The sequence below is a fragment of the Anastrepha obliqua genome, chromosome 1 (genome assembly GCF_027943255.1).
Source record: "Anastrepha obliqua isolate idAnaObli1 chromosome 1, idAnaObli1_1.0, whole genome shotgun sequence".
NCBI classification, from domain to species: domain Eukaryota; kingdom Metazoa; phylum Arthropoda; class Insecta; order Diptera; family Tephritidae; genus Anastrepha; species Anastrepha obliqua.
The window spans coordinates 115,031,640-115,049,260 of record NC_072892.1 but is presented as its reverse complement, the minus strand read 5'-3'; the positions used below and the strand labels follow the sequence as shown (position 1 = coordinate 115,049,260).

General features: G+C 39.5%; 1 protein-coding gene across 1 annotated transcript in view; it reads right to left on the bottom strand.

The window, feature by feature from the left end:
• Nucleotides 1-17,621, bottom strand: part of LOC129236770 (collagen alpha chain CG42342-like) — a 159,819-nt gene that overhangs the window by 126,046 nt on the left and 16,152 nt on the right. The window contains exons 5-7 of the mRNA XM_054870982.1: nt 17,403-17,456; nt 16,592-16,771; nt 4,698-4,803 (exon numbers count right to left, since the gene is read on the bottom strand). Coding sequence (XP_054726957.1) covers nt 4,698-4,803; nt 16,592-16,771; nt 17,403-17,456 — 340 coding nt within the window. The remainder of the gene's footprint in view (nt 1-4,697; nt 4,804-16,591; nt 16,772-17,402; nt 17,457-17,621) is intronic.

The following is a 17,621-nucleotide window of genomic DNA, read 5'->3' as shown; positions in this document are numbered from 1 at the left end:
TTTCGAGCCGCAAAGATATGACACAGACTTTCTGTCAAGATTTCCAATTGAAATTATTGATTAATTTTCACGTCGCATTTTTCAGTAACCCCTCACTTTTGATTGGGTTCAATTTTTTCTGCAACAACAGTTCAGAAATTCTTTTGGAATATTAGTTAAGCCGATTTAAAAGTCTCGAGTGATTTTTGTGTTTCAATTTCTTCGAAATTTTTTTTTTATATTACAAAAAAAAAACTGCTTCGGCAGTTTTTGATGATATATATAAATTTTAGTATTCGTAAAACCCAGAAGCTAAGACAATCAAAAACCAAAATTTACTATTATGTTTTATTAGAAAAAATACGCAAATATTAAATCTAACGATTTCCAGGAGCGCAAACTACAAGACCAATGACTCTGCATAAGAATTAACGTTACTCTTTATTATACAAATTTTGTTCTACAGTCTGTGTCAGAAAAAAGGAACCGCGATTATTTATGAAGTATAAAAGATATATATTTACAAATCTTTTTAGATGAAAGTATTTATAAAACTATGAGTCGCAGTTACTCAATAAGCCGTGTAGTTTCCATCGTTGTCCAGTATAGCCTGGCATGCTTTGATCCAGCTTTTCTGCGTAGCTCGCCGACAAAGAGGTTCAGATTTTGCGAACTTGATGCACGAGCTGCTTTAAATCATGGACTGGCTTTCCGGCAAGATGCGTTTTCATAATTCCCCACCCATTTTCAATTTCTTATTTTGTTGTTTCTAAATGTGGTTTTCTGAGAGCAGTGGATTTGATGATATGGGACGGTAGGATATATATAATAATATTCGCCTCTTTCAGTCGTCGGTCGATGGTGTTGATACTCACACCTATGATATTTCATTTCTATCAAGAATTGTGCGTGCTTGGCGTAGTCAGCTTAAAAAGTTGGACGATCATTTTATCCTGCTTTTTTGTCGTCACTCACTTCAAGCCGCGCTCGGAAAAGTCATCAACATTTTTGTACACCTTATACCGCTGATTGCACATCACAACAAACTTTTTTGATTTTTTAATTACTTTTGCAGCCGCAGAGTAAGAATGCGTGCGTATAAATACCACCTCTTAGCGTACTTCTTACTCATTTTTGTTTGGTTGCGTTTACAGGAAAGTTTGGAACGACTCTAACCTGAGTTAGCACTGGCGTCGTAGCCCTTGAGTGGGACTATTTCGCAGCAAAAAGCAGAGCGAAATATATCTTTAAGTTACAAGAAAAAAATCGGTTATTTTCTTCTGGCACAGACTGTATTAGAAAATTATACATCTTTAACGTTGGAATATCATCCTTACTTTTAGAAACTTCTTTCGTGTTTTTGACGAGGGTCTCTTTCAAACCCATTTCATGGGATTCTATTTGTATGTTTAATTACTTTTTAATAAAAATTAAAACATATATCATTTCAGCACTCATATAACATAAAAATGAATGCACAAAAAAAGTATGAAAAAGGGTTGAGATATATACATAGGATGGTATTTTTAACCAATTCTGATTGTGAACAGGGATGAGGTGTTGTTGTCTCTCTAATGCTGAACAAGTGTTATGGTGTATATGTGGTCAACGATTGACATACTGAAACAGGAAAAATCTGATGGTTTATGTTTTTCTGAAGAAAGGTATTGGTTAGAGAGGTGTGTAGAAAAGATCTTGAAACATGTGAAGATGGTAGCTCGCAGACGGGAGTTGCTGGCGCATTCAACTTTGTGTTTCGGTGTTCGCAATTTTTACTTTCTGTATATCTTCTCTAATGAAGGTATTGCTGTAAAATTTTTTCCCAAAGCATTTTACTCGTTTGAACAAAACTATTTTTTATTTTGTAATATCGAGTTATTCATCTATTCAACGCGATTTTTGATAAAAATTAGAAGTATATCCATTCTAAGAATATTTCGTAGAATTGTTCTTCTGTCATAAAAATGAGCAGAAAATCTCTTTAGTAACACAGAACGACAAAGAATTCTATTTGTTTTGCCTTAATAAAATATGGATCGACTATTTGATGTCTGACTTTGCCTTAACAGATAGTAGACTTTTGAATACTGAGATATTTACAAATTTTTGAATGGCTGAGAAAGATATATATTAATTTTCACTTTCACTTTAAGATGCGCTGTAAATTAAAAAAAGAAAAAGGCCAAAATCGCGTATTCTGCCCTTTTAAGGCTAGTACTAACTTCACAGCCGTAAAAATTCGCCAGCAACATGCATTTGGTTTGCTGTGAAATGTTACTAGCAACATTTATTGTCAAATGACAAGAAACGTCGAATTTATAAACATCGTCCCAGAAGCAATTGGCACATTTTAGTAAGAAAAGTGTTTTTAAACAAATTAGCACACATATATATTGACAGACAGAAAATATAAAGAAGATGTAACTACACTTGTTGTGAAGATATTTCGTTCCAAAATGCCACGACTTCAAAATATTCGAACTCTGGCACTCACTCGTAAATGAACTGTCAGTTTTTACTGAACTTTAATCGGCATGGACACTTTACATAGGTGTGAAAAAATGTTGCTGAAATATTGCTGACGTGTTGGGCGGTATTTTCACAACGTAGACTGAGTATTACTTTGAAATGAGATACATATGAAATTTCACGCATATTTCACTGAAATGTAATTTATATGGATTTTGACAGTCATTTCACATGAAGCGCGAACTTAGTGTTTTCTTTTAAATAAAAACATCTTGGAGGCCTGAACCAGCATATCAATTACGTCTCCAGATTTAGACTTACTAAGTCTAACTCCTCTGAAAAAGCAAATTCTGTTAACTATAGCCCAGGGATTTATTGACAGATTTTGACAATTCAATTGTTTCTCAAATAATAATAATAATTTCAAATGACTAAAAATATTTGTTTATTATAGTTCATTCTCCTGCAAAAGCCATAGCTCGAAAAACGCTTTGATTTTTGACTCTTTGTTTTGCTGGCGCATTTGTGTGGTTTCTATGTATATACATATATTAAAAATATATAACAAATAATAATAAAAATATATATACATACATAATAATCTATAATACCAGATATTGCTTTTAAAAATAAAAGAAAGCACTCAATTCCGTGAGCAAGAGAAAACAAAACATTAAAAATCAACGCGATATTTAAGTGATTTCAAACTAGCATTTTGTTATATGAAACTTTAATTGGCTCTACCACTAGAAATTTTTCCAGATTTTGATTTAAAAGGGTGAAGTTCTGATAAAAATTTGTATTTTGTAAATTATATTTTATATATTTCCCACAGTTTGAGAAATATTTCTTATACCATCCTTGAAAATTTCTTATTGTTTTTAATTTTTAATTTAATTTTTGAAACGCATAACACCAAAAACCTGGCATGCGCTCATTCTTTATATGGAGAAAAAGCGCAACAGTTTCAGGGAAAAATATTATTAAAAATAAACGCGATATCTGAACCACTTCAAATTTCACTTTTTTGTATCAAAATTAAATGGGCTATAAGACTGCTTACTCGAAATTTATTTTGGTAAAAATTAAAATTTATGAAAACTTATTGACTATTTTTAAATTTGCACAGTTTTTGAAACTTGGACTTATAGGGGTTTCGTAGGAGAATTAACTATATTTTCAGCAAAAAGTTATTGCAATTAAATAAGAAACAAATAAACTGCCAAAAATTATCAATAATTCTAAGCGCTGTAGTTTCTTATGCATACTTGGGCCATTCAAAGTCTAAACGATTACTTTAAATACTCTCCAAAATACGCACACATACTCCTTCTATTAGTTTTCAGGCGCAATTTATTTATATTATACAACCCGAAATCTATTGGGTAAACATTTCCTCGATATCGAAAATATTTGAGAATCTAGTAAATGACTAATAAATTTTCAAACACAGCATACAAACAAGTATATATGCTCAATTTTAATTATAGAATAATCTTTTATCAAACTTTATTCTTCTATATCATCATATTGAATATTTCCTAACCGCATCAGTTCATCATCATCGACCCACTGTGCTCTTTGCTTGTTTCCTTTTAAGCTGCTTGTATTGCGGCGGCATGCAGCAGGCCATAAATTAAAACAACCAACACATTTGGTATCATTACAACAACATTAGAGAAGACAAGTAAGTGTGAGAGTGTTCTTGTTATTGCACTTTTCCTGCCTTTTAATAATGTTTACAAAAGGTAGATAGGCAGCCACTTTGATGCTGTTGGCATAGCAGCTAAAGATGTGCACGACCACAAAAACACACAAACACAAACAAACATACATATGTTGTATGTGCATTTATGTATTTATTTAGTGATTGTGTGCATTGACTAACAGCGTGTGGCATAACAAATGCCAACAACAAACACCTTTAAAAACAAACAAACAGCACGTGAATTACGTTCCATCAATCGAATGAGGGAGGAAAGGAAAATGAACAGGCATTGTATGAGATTACATACATACATATGTATGCACATATACACATAGGTTCCTTCAGCTGCCGACTATAACAACAAATACTGTGTACATTATTTATTTACGAGAGTGTGGCATCACTTGCTTAATAGATACATGTGTATGTATATTTATAAATATTTAAGAGCCTGTCTGTGTGTATTTGTGTGGCTATACTTGCATTTAAGTAGTTTGTATAGGCAATTGATTAGGTTACAAATGTTTCGTAAAGTACTTACCAGGTGGTCCTGGTGGACCTGGTGGCCCCTCAATTATGCCGGTGGGAAATTCGTCACCTTTAATGGTCGTGGTGAGGCCACGATCACCGCGGTCACCTTTGTCGCCCTGCAAAAAACAAAGAAACATAAGCATCCCAAACACATTGATAATAAATGAGAGGACACAATAGGAATTTGAGAAAGAGCAACAACACACACACACACACATTCAAGCATACATAAATCTCTTAGGGCATAATTATGCGTGTATGTATGTATGTATTCGCAAAAGTTTAGAGTGCACGTATGCAGGGTATTAAGTGTGAAATACGCAAATGTCTAAATACCATAAATAAATGCTAAGTGTTGTGACACACTCGAGTCTAACCAGTCAACCAACAAGTCAGCAATTTAAAGAGACCGCACATATCACATTCTGAGTACAGGAGTTCATTTTTCTTCGCCTCGCTGCAGTATCACTACCACTATCTGTCGCTCCGCCACTCTGACTGCACGTCGGATACTCGTAGGTACTTTGGGTTGAGCGCAGACACATAAATATCCTATTTGATAGGATAATAGCCTGTGTTTGTTTGTATAAGTAAGAAGGAAAAAAGGTGAAATAATAGAAAACAAGAGTTGTCCACACAAACAATCAAATAGAAAATGAATAGGCACTAATAATGGAAAAATGCCTGCAGCTGCATCATTGCCAGAGATGTCATCTCACCATCGCACAATATTTTCGTTTTCATTTCCATTTCCATTCCCATTTCGGTGCAGATGTTACGTGCATAAATTGACCCTTAACAACTTATTTATTTTGAAATATTATACGCTTAAATAGTGCTATTGTTGGTGTTGTATAGTTGCCTATTACACAAAAAAAGTGTCACAACTTTTCCCTTTTTCATTATTAGGCTCCTTTTGTTGCGGGGATGAACAGACTACATTAGCGAAGGAAACATGTAGCAAGCAAAGCAGGAGTTTTATGTGTGTGCGAGAATTTGTATGTATGTATGTATTTTAATTAAAAAGTAGCATTTGTATGTGTTTGCTAATACCCAGCTTCCGTGACTAATATGAATTTTAATACCATGGTGCATAATCATAGTTTCGCGTTAAACTATATTATAATACTATAAATATTACATTTAGAGCTTGAGGTCAACTCTCGTTCCGCGTAAATTTCAATTGAAAAAAAGTTTTAATTTTCGTTTTCACAGACATTTTTACTTTGCGATTCTCGTTTGTTTCATGATAGAAGTGTTCCGTTTCCACTGAAGCCACGAAACTTTTGCAAGTGTGATATTCAAATTTCAAATGACATTTGTTTTGAAGCTAGATTAAATTTAAAAAGAATATGTCGCAAATAATTATTTTGCTTGATTTGGAGCAAAGATTGCGTAATGGGGAAAGGTAAGATAACGATTTTAGGATAAATGTAATCCTATTTCGGCCGCCGTAGCGGAATGGTTTGGTGCGTGACTATCATTCGGAATTCACAGAGAGAACGTTGGTTCGAACCTCGGTGAAAATACCAAAATTAAGAAAAACATTTTTCTAATAGCGGTCGCCCTTCGGCAGGCAATGGCAAACCTACGAGTGTATTTCTGCCATGAAAAAGCTCCTCATAAAAATATCTGCCGTTCGGAGTCGGCTTGAAACTGTAGATACCTCCATTTGTGGAACAACATCAAGACGCACACCACAAATAGGAGGAGGGGCTCGGCCAAACACCCAAAAAGGGTGTACGCGCCATTATATACCTATATATATTTTGAAAATAATTTTATATTTATAGGAATTTGTTCATAGTTTTGGGACGCTCACTTCACGATGGATAATACACCAACGATGGGGTTTATTTACAGGACTTTGAGAAACCTGAAGTACATATTATATTAGTTTCTGTACTAATACTTCAAGTCGTGATATTTTGAACATTGCAAAAATACAGTGCTTGCAAATAGTGGAAAATATATGCTTTTACCATAACTTTCAATTATAAAATTTATTCATATTCATTTTTTTTTTGCTTTTCATTCGTTTTTAACAAAAAAATTTCTTTATAAGCTACATTTGCTTAAGGCTTGTGCTAAAATATTTAAGCTGGAAATAAATATACTTCAAATAAGTTCTTTTTCTTTGCTAATTCATTCATTTCTTTGCATATTCATCATTTCAATTAATATTTATAATTATGCATAGAGACATTCAGTGGCTGCCAGACAAAGTTTTCCAGTGTTCTCTTTTACAATATTTACTCGATTATTCGTGTACAATTGTTTTTCGTTCACTTTTAAAGTTAATATATTAGTTGATATCCCTTCACTAAACTACCAAGCACATGCGTTCACACTCACAAATAACTTTCCTCATGTTAAAGCTACAAAACAACCCGAAAAACTGTTCGGAGAAAACTATCAATTTTTTAACTATAAAAATATGAAAAACTATTTTTGAAAATATCATAAACGCTATGTTATTCAAATAAATACAAAAAAATAATTTTAATTCAATCTACGTAATGAACAAAAAGCTAGAATAAAATGTGAATTGAAAAAAGGCAGTTTAACTTAACAACTTAAAAATCAAGTTACAAACACAAGGAGATCAAGGATTCTACTTGATATTGACTTTTATAAAAGTAAAGTTTATTCTACAACAATAACCATATGAATCCTAGTTTACAACTTTGTGAAAGTTAATAAGAAAACATCTCTAATTTTCATCAAATTCTTCAATTTTTTAAACAAAATTTTTAGAAACTTTTCGGGTATACAGAGAGCCTCACACCTATACTCGCACTTGCACGCTTGCCACGGACCTCCTTTTCCATTTTTTCACATTCACATTGTCAGTGAAGAGAAAATTGTCACATGTAAATATTTTGACGTTTCTTTTAATTTTGTCACCCAACGCGAGTCGAAAGTGTAATGAAAACGAGAAAAAGTTTATATAGAACGAAAATCGACCACCTGGACTTTTTTTACTACCATAGTAAATTTAGTACTAAGTTTTTGCAAGATCAAGGCTTTAACGTCATTTGATTTAAGTAAAGATAAATAAATATACGATTCAAATTTATTGCAACTTTGCGACTTTCGATTATTATTAATTTGTTTATGTTGGTACACTTGTTGGGGTGTAGAGCAGATCGCCTCCGCGTGGTGCACCCTGGATAGCGCAAAATGATCTGCGGCCTGAACGGCCTAACAACCTGAACGGTGACGACCCTTGCTTTCGTCTTTGGACTTTCTTTCTGTACGATTTGGAATCTTTTGAACCTGTGCCGGTGGTTGCGGCATTCTGCCACCTGAGTATGTTAGGGTGAAACTTAACAGAAACGGCTGGTGGGCTAATGCCGTGACCGCCCCCGTCCCGTTAAAACCCTGGCAGGCCTCGGAGTACGTTCCAAACCCGTCGCCATTGGGTTGGCGGTGTAGGTGCGGTTGAGAGGACTCCCGTCTTTGCGTCCGGTCTGGCTCTGAACGCATGCCTCATGAGGGCAACCATGAGACCTCTAAGGGACGACTACACTTCTACGGGCTTTGGATAGCGGCTCCGAGTGGGGACCCAATTAACATAAAACATGAACAACACAAAACAAACAAAACAAACAACAAAAACTTCAGATGGTAGCGGGAACTCGGAACCGAGTCCTAAAACCATCTCTCGCAGGATAGGAGGGGCGAAATCGCCCCCTCGTAAACTCTCCCGGGGTCCTACCCTGAGGGCTGAAGTTCCCAGTGGCGGAAAAATGTCAGAAGCGACTAGTAGAGTAGGGGGGGACCCTGAGGGGAAGTCGGAACCGACTTCCAGCAAGAACGTGGGGGTCACAAGCGGGAACCCGCTTATGGTAGGTAGGAGGCCGCAGGCGGAACCGGCTGCGTCTCCTAATTTAGCAGTACTGGATGGGATGGCCAGTACCAGCAAGGGGTCCTCCATTAGTTTTCCGGGGGCTTCGGGGTTGTCTCTTCGGGGACCCCCTGTTAAGCCTAAACGGCAGAGAGGGCAGAGCAAGCGGTCCTTCTCCGACCTCCGTCTAGCGACCAAAATCTTGGAGCGCTACGGCGACCAAAGTGCTTCTCAGATATCTGAGAAACATTTTCAGACGCTTGAGTGGGCCAGGAAGGTTCTACGGGGGGCGGAAGAGGACAGAGAAAAGGGAGCGAGTGCGCCACAAGTGGATTCGGGGGCAAAAAGGCAGCGATCCCAGGAGGAGGATGTTTCCCTCGAAAAGAGGCCCAGGACTGATGGCGGCATGCCCAAATCATTTAGCGAAGTCGCTAAACAGGCAGGCCACATCACTCTTGGAGTCATGGACAGTGCTAGGGAGGACGGCGCCATTTCCAGGGAGGAATGGAAGAGAGTAGCGTCCGCCATCTCCGCTGTCTTCATGAGGGTAGTAAGGGAAAACCCTGGACCCCCCCCCCCTGCTGTGAAAGCGCCGGATGGCACTACGGCACGTTTAAGAGAATTGTCTGCGCTGACGAACGGTCAGCTACTATGTACAGGGCGGCAGTGGCCTTGGTGGGAGAGGTATGGAAGGGAGCTAAGCTGAAAGCGGTGGACAAAAAGGATCTACCTATGCGTCCGCGAGCACGTGTCTGGCTCCCTTCCGAACCCTCTACCTCAGAGGAAATGGAGGAAATCCTCCGGTACTGCAACCCGAAACTCCCCACGCACAACTGGAAGGTGGTTATGGTGGAGAAGACCGAGAGATCATATCGGCAAGCGCTGATTCTGCTGAATGCAGAGTCTCTCGGCCCTCTTGCTGAAACAAAGGGGGTTATCAGCTATGGTTTCGAAAAGGTAGTCCTTAGGGTCTACCAAAGCGATACCAGAGCGGATGCCTCTGCTCATCCGGAGGTGCGGGAGGAAGAAGGGCCCACAGTTGAGGAAGCTCCTGTGGACATGGAGATAGACTCCGTCACGTCGGAGGCTGACAGTGTTGGTGACGCTCCCTCACGACCAGGGTCCGTTATCAGCATAGGGTCATTCTTCGACAGGGCGGAGGAGGAGAGGCTTCTGGCCTCGGAATGTGAGGACACCGACCTTGGGATGTTGGAGAGGATTATCGAAGATGATTATTCTTCAGATAAATCTTCAGCATTCTAAGGCGGCGTCCGCCAATCTACTGCTCCACCTTGAACAAGGTGGAGTTGATATAGTTCTGATCCAGGAACCGTGGCTGAGCAGCAGCGGCATTTCTGGACTTAGGACGAAAAGATACAAACTGATGGCGTACAGCGGGTTAGGTAAACCAAGATCTTGTATGCTCATCAGGAAGGAACTTAATGCATTTATCTTGCCTAATTTTAGCAATGAAGACATTGTGACTGTGAGCCTAGAGGGCCCTGCGGGGAAGCTATGGCTGATGTCGGCATATATGGCGCATGAGGACGAGGTGGAGCCACCTCCAATGATGCTGAGGGAAGCCCTGGCTGAAGCGAGACGCAGGAAAACCGGCGTAATTGTAGGGACGGATGCTAACTCCCACCATACCTGTTGGGGAAGTTCCAACATAAATGCAAGAGGTGAGTCACTTTTTGATTTTATTTTAAACGAAGACTTGTTTATTTGCAACAGGGGTAAGGACCCCACTTTCATTACCGCAACCAGGGAGGAGGTGCTGGATCTTACTCTGGCCTCCTCTTCACTGTTAAACCGAATTTCCGATTGGAGGGTGCTTAACACTCACTCCTTCTCGGATCACAGGTATATTCAATTCTCTCTCACTGAAACTCGTCCAAAAAGACTCTCCTACAGGAATCTGAGGAGAACGGACTGGGATATCTACGGCAGGAATCTGCTGAACCTTCTCCCCGAAGCACCCAGGGAAAATTTAGATCTCTCGGAGGGAGCGATCGATGATCTGGTGGAGATCTTCACCTCAGCTTGTAATAAGGCTCTTGAAAGCTCCTGTCCACTTAGAACGCTCCCTAAGAAGGAGAAACCACCTTGGTGGACAGCAGAGCTCTCTGAGCTTAGGGCCTCGTGCAGACGCCTCTTTAATAGGGCTAAAAGAATCAAGTCTCCCTCAGGATGGGAACTGTATAAAGTAGGACTTGGAATCTACAAGTCCGAAATTAGGAAGGCCAAGAGGGACTCTTGGAGGAACTTCTGTGGAAGCGTGGAGGGCTATCATGAGTCTTCAAGATTCAGACGAATACTCACGAGGAGCTCGGCTCCCTTGGGATACCTGAGGGATGAATCGGGACGTTGGGCGATGAGCGGCGAGGAGTCACTAAAAATGCTTCTCGACGCTCATTTTCCAACGAATCCGGTATCTAGCAGCACCAGCTCGGGAAGTACACCAATCGGTCTTCAGAACCGGGGCTGGCTGCTGGATGAGCACCGCTTGGCCTGGGCCATTGGCTCCTTCGGGCCCTTCAAGTCACCTGGTCCTGATGGCATCATACCTGCCCAACTGCAGAAATCTGTAGTGGTGTCATGCCGCTGGCTGACCCCCATCTATGCGAGCTGCATAGCCAGGGGCTATATACCGGGATCTTGGAGGGCTGTGAGGGTTGTGTTTATACCCAAGGCTGGCAAGAGCTCGCATGTCTCCCCAAAGGATTTTAGGCCAATCAGTCTCTCATCTTTCTTGCTGAAAACCCTTGAGAGGTTGATTGACCTACACATAAGAAGCGGAATTCCTCGGGGGCGTTTGTCGCACGCCCAACATGCATACTGTAAAGGCAGATCAGTGGAATCTGCTCTGCACACAATTGTTAAAGATATTGAGGAGTCTCTATATCAGAAAGAACTCGCAGTCGGCGCCTTCCTCGACATTGAGGGGGCTTTTAACAACGTTCTCCCGGAGGCAATCATTAAAGCTCTGGATAGACTGGGGGTCGGAGCCGATCTTTCCAGGTTTATCTATAGAATGCTCAGCGACAGAACGGTCGTGGCAGAGTGGGGCGGCGTCTCTCTCCGCCGGCAGGTGAGCAGAGGCACGCCGCAAGGCGGGGTCCTCTCACCATTCCTCTGGATCATTGTTATCAATGACTTGCTGGAGGAGCTGGTGAGGAGGGGCTGTAGGGTGATTGCCTACGCGGATGACGTGGCATTAATTGCTAGAGGAAAGTTTATAGATACCCTGTACGATTTAATGCAGGGATATCTGAACGTAGTTGTTCGATGGGCAGCAGATTGCGGCTTATCGGTGAATCCTCTTAAGACGGAGCTCGTCCTATTTACGAGGAAATATAAAATACCCAGAGCTCAACTCCCCTCGATGGGGGGCGCTCCACTGGTGCTTTCTGACAAGGTGAAGTACCTAGGTCTAATCCTTGACAGCAAGCTGACGTGGAAGCCCAACATTGAGGAGAGAGTAAGGAAGGCAACAATCGCCTGGTATGGGTGCAAAGGCGCAATTGGCAAAAGGTGGGGCCTTTCGCTCAGAGTTGTATTCTGGCTCTACAACACCATAATAAAGCCAATTTTGTTATATGGAGTCACTGTCTGGTGGAACTCACTGGAGAGGACGACATCAGTCAAAAAGCTAGAGAGAGTCCAGAGGTCCGCTCTCATTGGGATCAGTGGGGCGCTTCGAACTACTCCTACTCTGGCGCTTAATGTAATGTTAAATGTGGTACCTATAGACATCGCAGGCAGAATTGCCGCTGCTCGTACCGCAATCAGACTGAGGGGCTTGGGCTATAAGCTCAACCTCACATATGGGCACTCAAGCATCCTCAGAAACTTTGAGTTCATCCCCTCGTCGACGGACCAGTGTGTGCCTTCGCTAAGTCCAAGCGGAACTTTCTCCACCTATATTCCACCAAGGGAGGAGTGGAGCGGGGGCAACACCTGGGGACAGGGCATCGTTAACCTGTTCACGGATGGCTCGAAGTTGGATGGCAGGGTTGGAGGAGGAGTATTCTGCAAAGAGCTCCCCATCAAACTCAAATTCAGGCTACCGGATCACTGTAGTGTGTTCCAAGCAGAGGTGGCCGCAATTAAAGAAGCAGCTGACTGGCTACTTACTTGCGTAATAACTGCAAAAAAGGTAAATATTTACTCCGATAGCCAAGCGGCCATTAGGGCTCTAGGCTCTATTATGGTGCACTCGAAGCTGGTCAGGGAATGCCTGGTCTCACTCTCGATTGCATCAGAATTCTTCGACATTAAGATAATTTGGGTACCTGGTCACAGTGACATTGAAGGAAACTGCGAAGCCGATGAGCTGGCCAGACAGGGGACCTGTGAGGCAATGTGTCCGCGAAAGGAGAGAATCGGGATCCCCCTGACAACCTGCGCTCTACTCCTGGAAGGATGGGCTATGCACCAACTCAGCGAACGCTGGGCAAGTACACGAACGTGTAGGGTCGCGAAGTCCTTCTGGCCACGTTTAGATAGGAGGCGCTCGAGGGATATCCTGGGGATGACAAAATGTCATCTCTCAAATTTCGTGGGCATCATCACGGGGCACTGTCCGCGAGGTACCCATGCCGTGAGACTCGGAATTACTTCGAGTCCTTTCTGCGTCAGCTGTATGGAGGATGAGGTGGAATCATCTCAGCACCTGCTCCTAAGCTGCCCAGCCTTCGCAGGACTAAGATTCAAATACCTTGGTTCTCACTTCTTTTCTGCGCCTGCTGATATAGCAGGCGTTGATAACAAAAATCTGATGAACTACATCAGCAGCATAATGAGGTTAACACAACCGCGGACTAGTCACCGTTCGTAGTCCACAAGCACTCACCACTCCCCATCCCTTCCCTTCCTCCCCCTCCTCCTTGTCCTTCAATGGTATCACAAAGGACGAACCAAACTATTTCGTCCAAGTGGGCCCTATTGGGCAACCATTACAACCTAACCTAACCTGGTACACTTGCCTCGAAGATATGTTCACGGCTTTATCAATATAGAATGTTTAGTTTGCTTGTGAGAGGTATAAATAAGTCAAGTGTTTTGCGTCTTGACTCTCCTGGACTCTTCCATTGGGACGATTGGGTTTTAGTTTTGATGTCATAACCATGCACCTATGATTCGTCACCTGTTATAGCCTTTTTAAGTAGTCCATGAGTATTGGTTGGCATCAGAACAAAAAAGAAAATTCTAGTTTTTTAAATAGAATGCCGCACATCCTCCACCTTTGGAGAGTTATGGGAATTGTTAAAGTCATTACGTGTTGCCTACCAGTTGCGCGCGGATAAAGTTGTTATTTTCTCGGACAGCCAAACAGCGTGCAAGCTCTTAAAAAACAATTGTTTCGCTCGAAGCTCGCAGAGTTTGAATTCTTAACTGTTCATGTGGCGTGGTCTCCGGACCATTCTGGTATACCGATTAATGAAATTTCAAAGGAAGCAGCAGATAATGGCACTGCCATCGAAGTTGAATACACTTATGTATATAGCTTCGCAATACTATTTTATTTGCATGGTAGGACGGATTTCTGTAATCTGCTTGCTATCGACCTAACCTTTATGCACCAAGTTACCAGCAAAGACTTTCGTCAAAAACTGTCAGTTCGATGTTAAAGATATACCTAATTACGACGGCAGTTGCTTGCACATGACTAGTGCCATCGATTCAGAGCTATATGGGTGCGGAGAAATAAACTCTTATATATACCAAGTTTTACATTGTGTCAGACTTCAAGGATTATTAAAGAAACTAACATTGAATTTTAGCTTTCCCTTTCACAGCAGTGATCTTACAGACGGTGGTATGCCCTGGCGCTTTGTAGATTTTTATCCCGCTATTTAAATTCATGCTTGTTGTATGTATACATTTATCAGAACAAAAACATTTTCACTTTTTATAACAAATTTGGCATAAAAAGAGTGAGAGTTGTAAAGAAATTGTGTCCCATGCGTACATGAAGCGTAAGGGATCGATTAATAATTCTTTTTTCGGCTCTTCTATACATCTCTAATTGAAAAATACCATCAGTTGACTGTCTCTATTGGTTTTTACCACCAAATTTGTGCACTGTAAGTGCACACAAAAAAAAAAAAAAAAAAAAAAATACACACAAATAGTTTTTCAACATAAAATCGCAAATTTAGTGGATTTACTTGGGAAACGTTAAGAAATCCTCCTCTATGGAACAGTCGATTAAGGTTTATAAATTTGTTTATGCTTCATAGGAGACAGAGTAGACTGTCGCTTTATTTCCGGTGTAGTAAAAATAAATCCAATATTTTTGGAATAGATGGCTTTAGTAATCCGTATCCAACGTGGTCTGGTAAAGATAAGAATATCTGAGACAGTTTGTGATTATTTGACTCAACATTGAGTGGTCAAATAATGTCACCAACAAGGAGAAAAGCGCTTTACTATACTTTAAAGTTTTTCTTTGATAAAGGCGAAAACGCAACCCATCTGGCTGAGCATTTTAATAGTTTATATGCTCCTAATATGGTTAATATGTGTGAAATGCTTCAATATTTTTTGAAAGGAGTAGCTATTTTAGCGGTATTATTACGGTATTTTGCGGTGGTTTGGTTCAGGACTATTAAAAAAAAATACAGATTTGATTATTTTTGAAGTTCGAGTTATTTTAGTAGTTATAGTTTTTAAGTTAATATATATCATATTTTTATTAAGTAATAGCTATTACTTGGCTTTGATTTATTTCCTTGTAGTATCGATTTTTTCCATGTTTTGAACAATTAAAAATAATGCTGTTTTCTTTCCATTTATATTCGTTATTATGTCGAGCCAAAGGTCCTGGCAGCCAGTGCTTCTTTTTTTACGTGTAAGATTAATTGTATTTTTATTTCACGTTTGTAAATAGATAAAGAAATATTTGTTACTTTGCTATAAACATTTTTTTGCAAAAGTTTTGAACAACTTTTAAAATATGAATGACGTCTTCACCTAATATTGTTGTGCATTTCATAAAAAATTATTTGTAGAAAACAAAAATTCGCCGCAATGCAATGAGACGAAATTATACACGTTTTTCTTTTCACACGCAATTAATTTTGTATAAAAAATGCATTCTCGGAAAGCACGAAGTAGATATGTGCGGCAAACTTTTTTCTATATTATATAAGACAATAATAGTAATTCGGTAATTTTAATTTCAAAGACGCACCTCGCTCTGGAAGATCAGTTTGCCGAAAATGTCGAGAAAATAATGTAAATTGCTCATGCGGGCTACAAACGTGCCACAAATCCTAACAATCGGCTGAAAATAATTTCGCCACACACTGTTGACAATTTTCATTTCGCGTTGATCGCCGTCGAATAGGTATGGAATGTTTGGCGAGCTTTATTATGAATGTTCCCATTTCTCCGCTCATTTATGCATTTCGAAATTACAAAAATCACCTACTTTGCCATTGATACTTTACGAGTTATCGATCACTACAGCCATCTGTCAAGGAAATGATGGATTTCTTTTTTCCCAAATTCTACAGCGTGATGCGCCATTTAGAAGCCACAAATACTAGTACTTTGTTACACTGTCTCGAAACTATTTAACCTTTTCACAAAAACTCTATGAACAAGTTATTTAACATGACGTTACTGTGCGTCGAATTGGATTTTCATGGTTAGTAAGGGAATATCTTTGATAAGCATAAATTATAGTAAAGTTGCTTGAAAATTATTTATCTCTCTCTATAAATAAATATCTGTTACTGAAACCAAAATAGAATTTCTAAGAATTTTTTTGTTTTCCATTAAAAACAACAACAAGAACGTTTCGCACTTTGTAATCTTTATAACTCTCTGATGATGAGAACTACCATTCTTCTACATATTGATGAATCATTTGCAGCACTAAATACTCACATATTTAGTTCAATTTTACCCTTTCTACTACACATGCGTGGCTTACAGTTAAGTCGTACTGTATGCTGTAATTGATATCTATCGGCGTACGTGCTTTCATATAAACTCAAGGGATCAACATTCCATTCTCTGGTTATGAACGTGTCTATGCTCACCTTAGGTCCTAGTGCGCCCAGCGCGCCAGGTGGTCCAATTGGTCCGGGTTCGCCAGGTGGTCCAGCAGGTCCTGGAGGCCCCGTTTCACCTTCAGGGCCACGTCCGCCGTTCATTCCCGGTGAGCCAGGCTCACCAGGTGGTCCGGGTGGTCCAGGTGGACCTGGTTCGCCAGGTTCACCCTAATAATAGCGGCAAAAAGAAAAGAAAAATTGAATTAGTGCGGATGGCTTACAAAAGTAGAGATTAAATGCTCAAATAACACCTCAGTCTACATTTTTATGGTGAGTATATGAGCGATGTAAAAAGAAAATCTTCCAACACATGCGCATGCAGTGATAAAAAAAAAATTAATAAAAATAATAAAAAATTAAAGCGAGGAAAGCATGCAATTAAGTGGTTAAATTGTAAAAATAATAAATGAAAAATTAAATAAAAGGAAATTGTGAAACGAAAAATGCCATGAAAATATTGACAGTTTTGAAATAATTTTATTTTTTGTTGTTGGTATTGTAATATTACCTTCGTATACCTGTGATGTTGTGATTTTGCATTTCAAATGAATTTTTATGAATATTTTCTATTTGCTTTCCATGTAGTATGGCTGCATATTCAAATTTTCAAGTGACCAAATGCTATAATATTTTTCACACATACGCAAACACATAGATGCATGCCGAGTTTACTTATGCATGAGTGTATGCATATTCATAACTCTTTTTTTTTACTTTTTAAATTTGTCACTATTTTATTTTCAGGGATATTTTTAATGTGCGTATGTGGTTGTGAGTTCACAAGCATGCCGACACTTACCTTCAGTTGTATGACAGTGGTGGCTGACACATTCACGCCGGCTTCTTGTAAACCCTTACAAATAATAAAAGCAAAAACAAAGAAATTAAGACAAATTGAAAAAATCATGAAATAAAAATCACAACTTAAATTAAAAAAATTAAATGACTCATATACATATGTGAGTACTTGACACCCTACTATAACTACAACAAAAAAAACAACGTTTCAACATCTTTT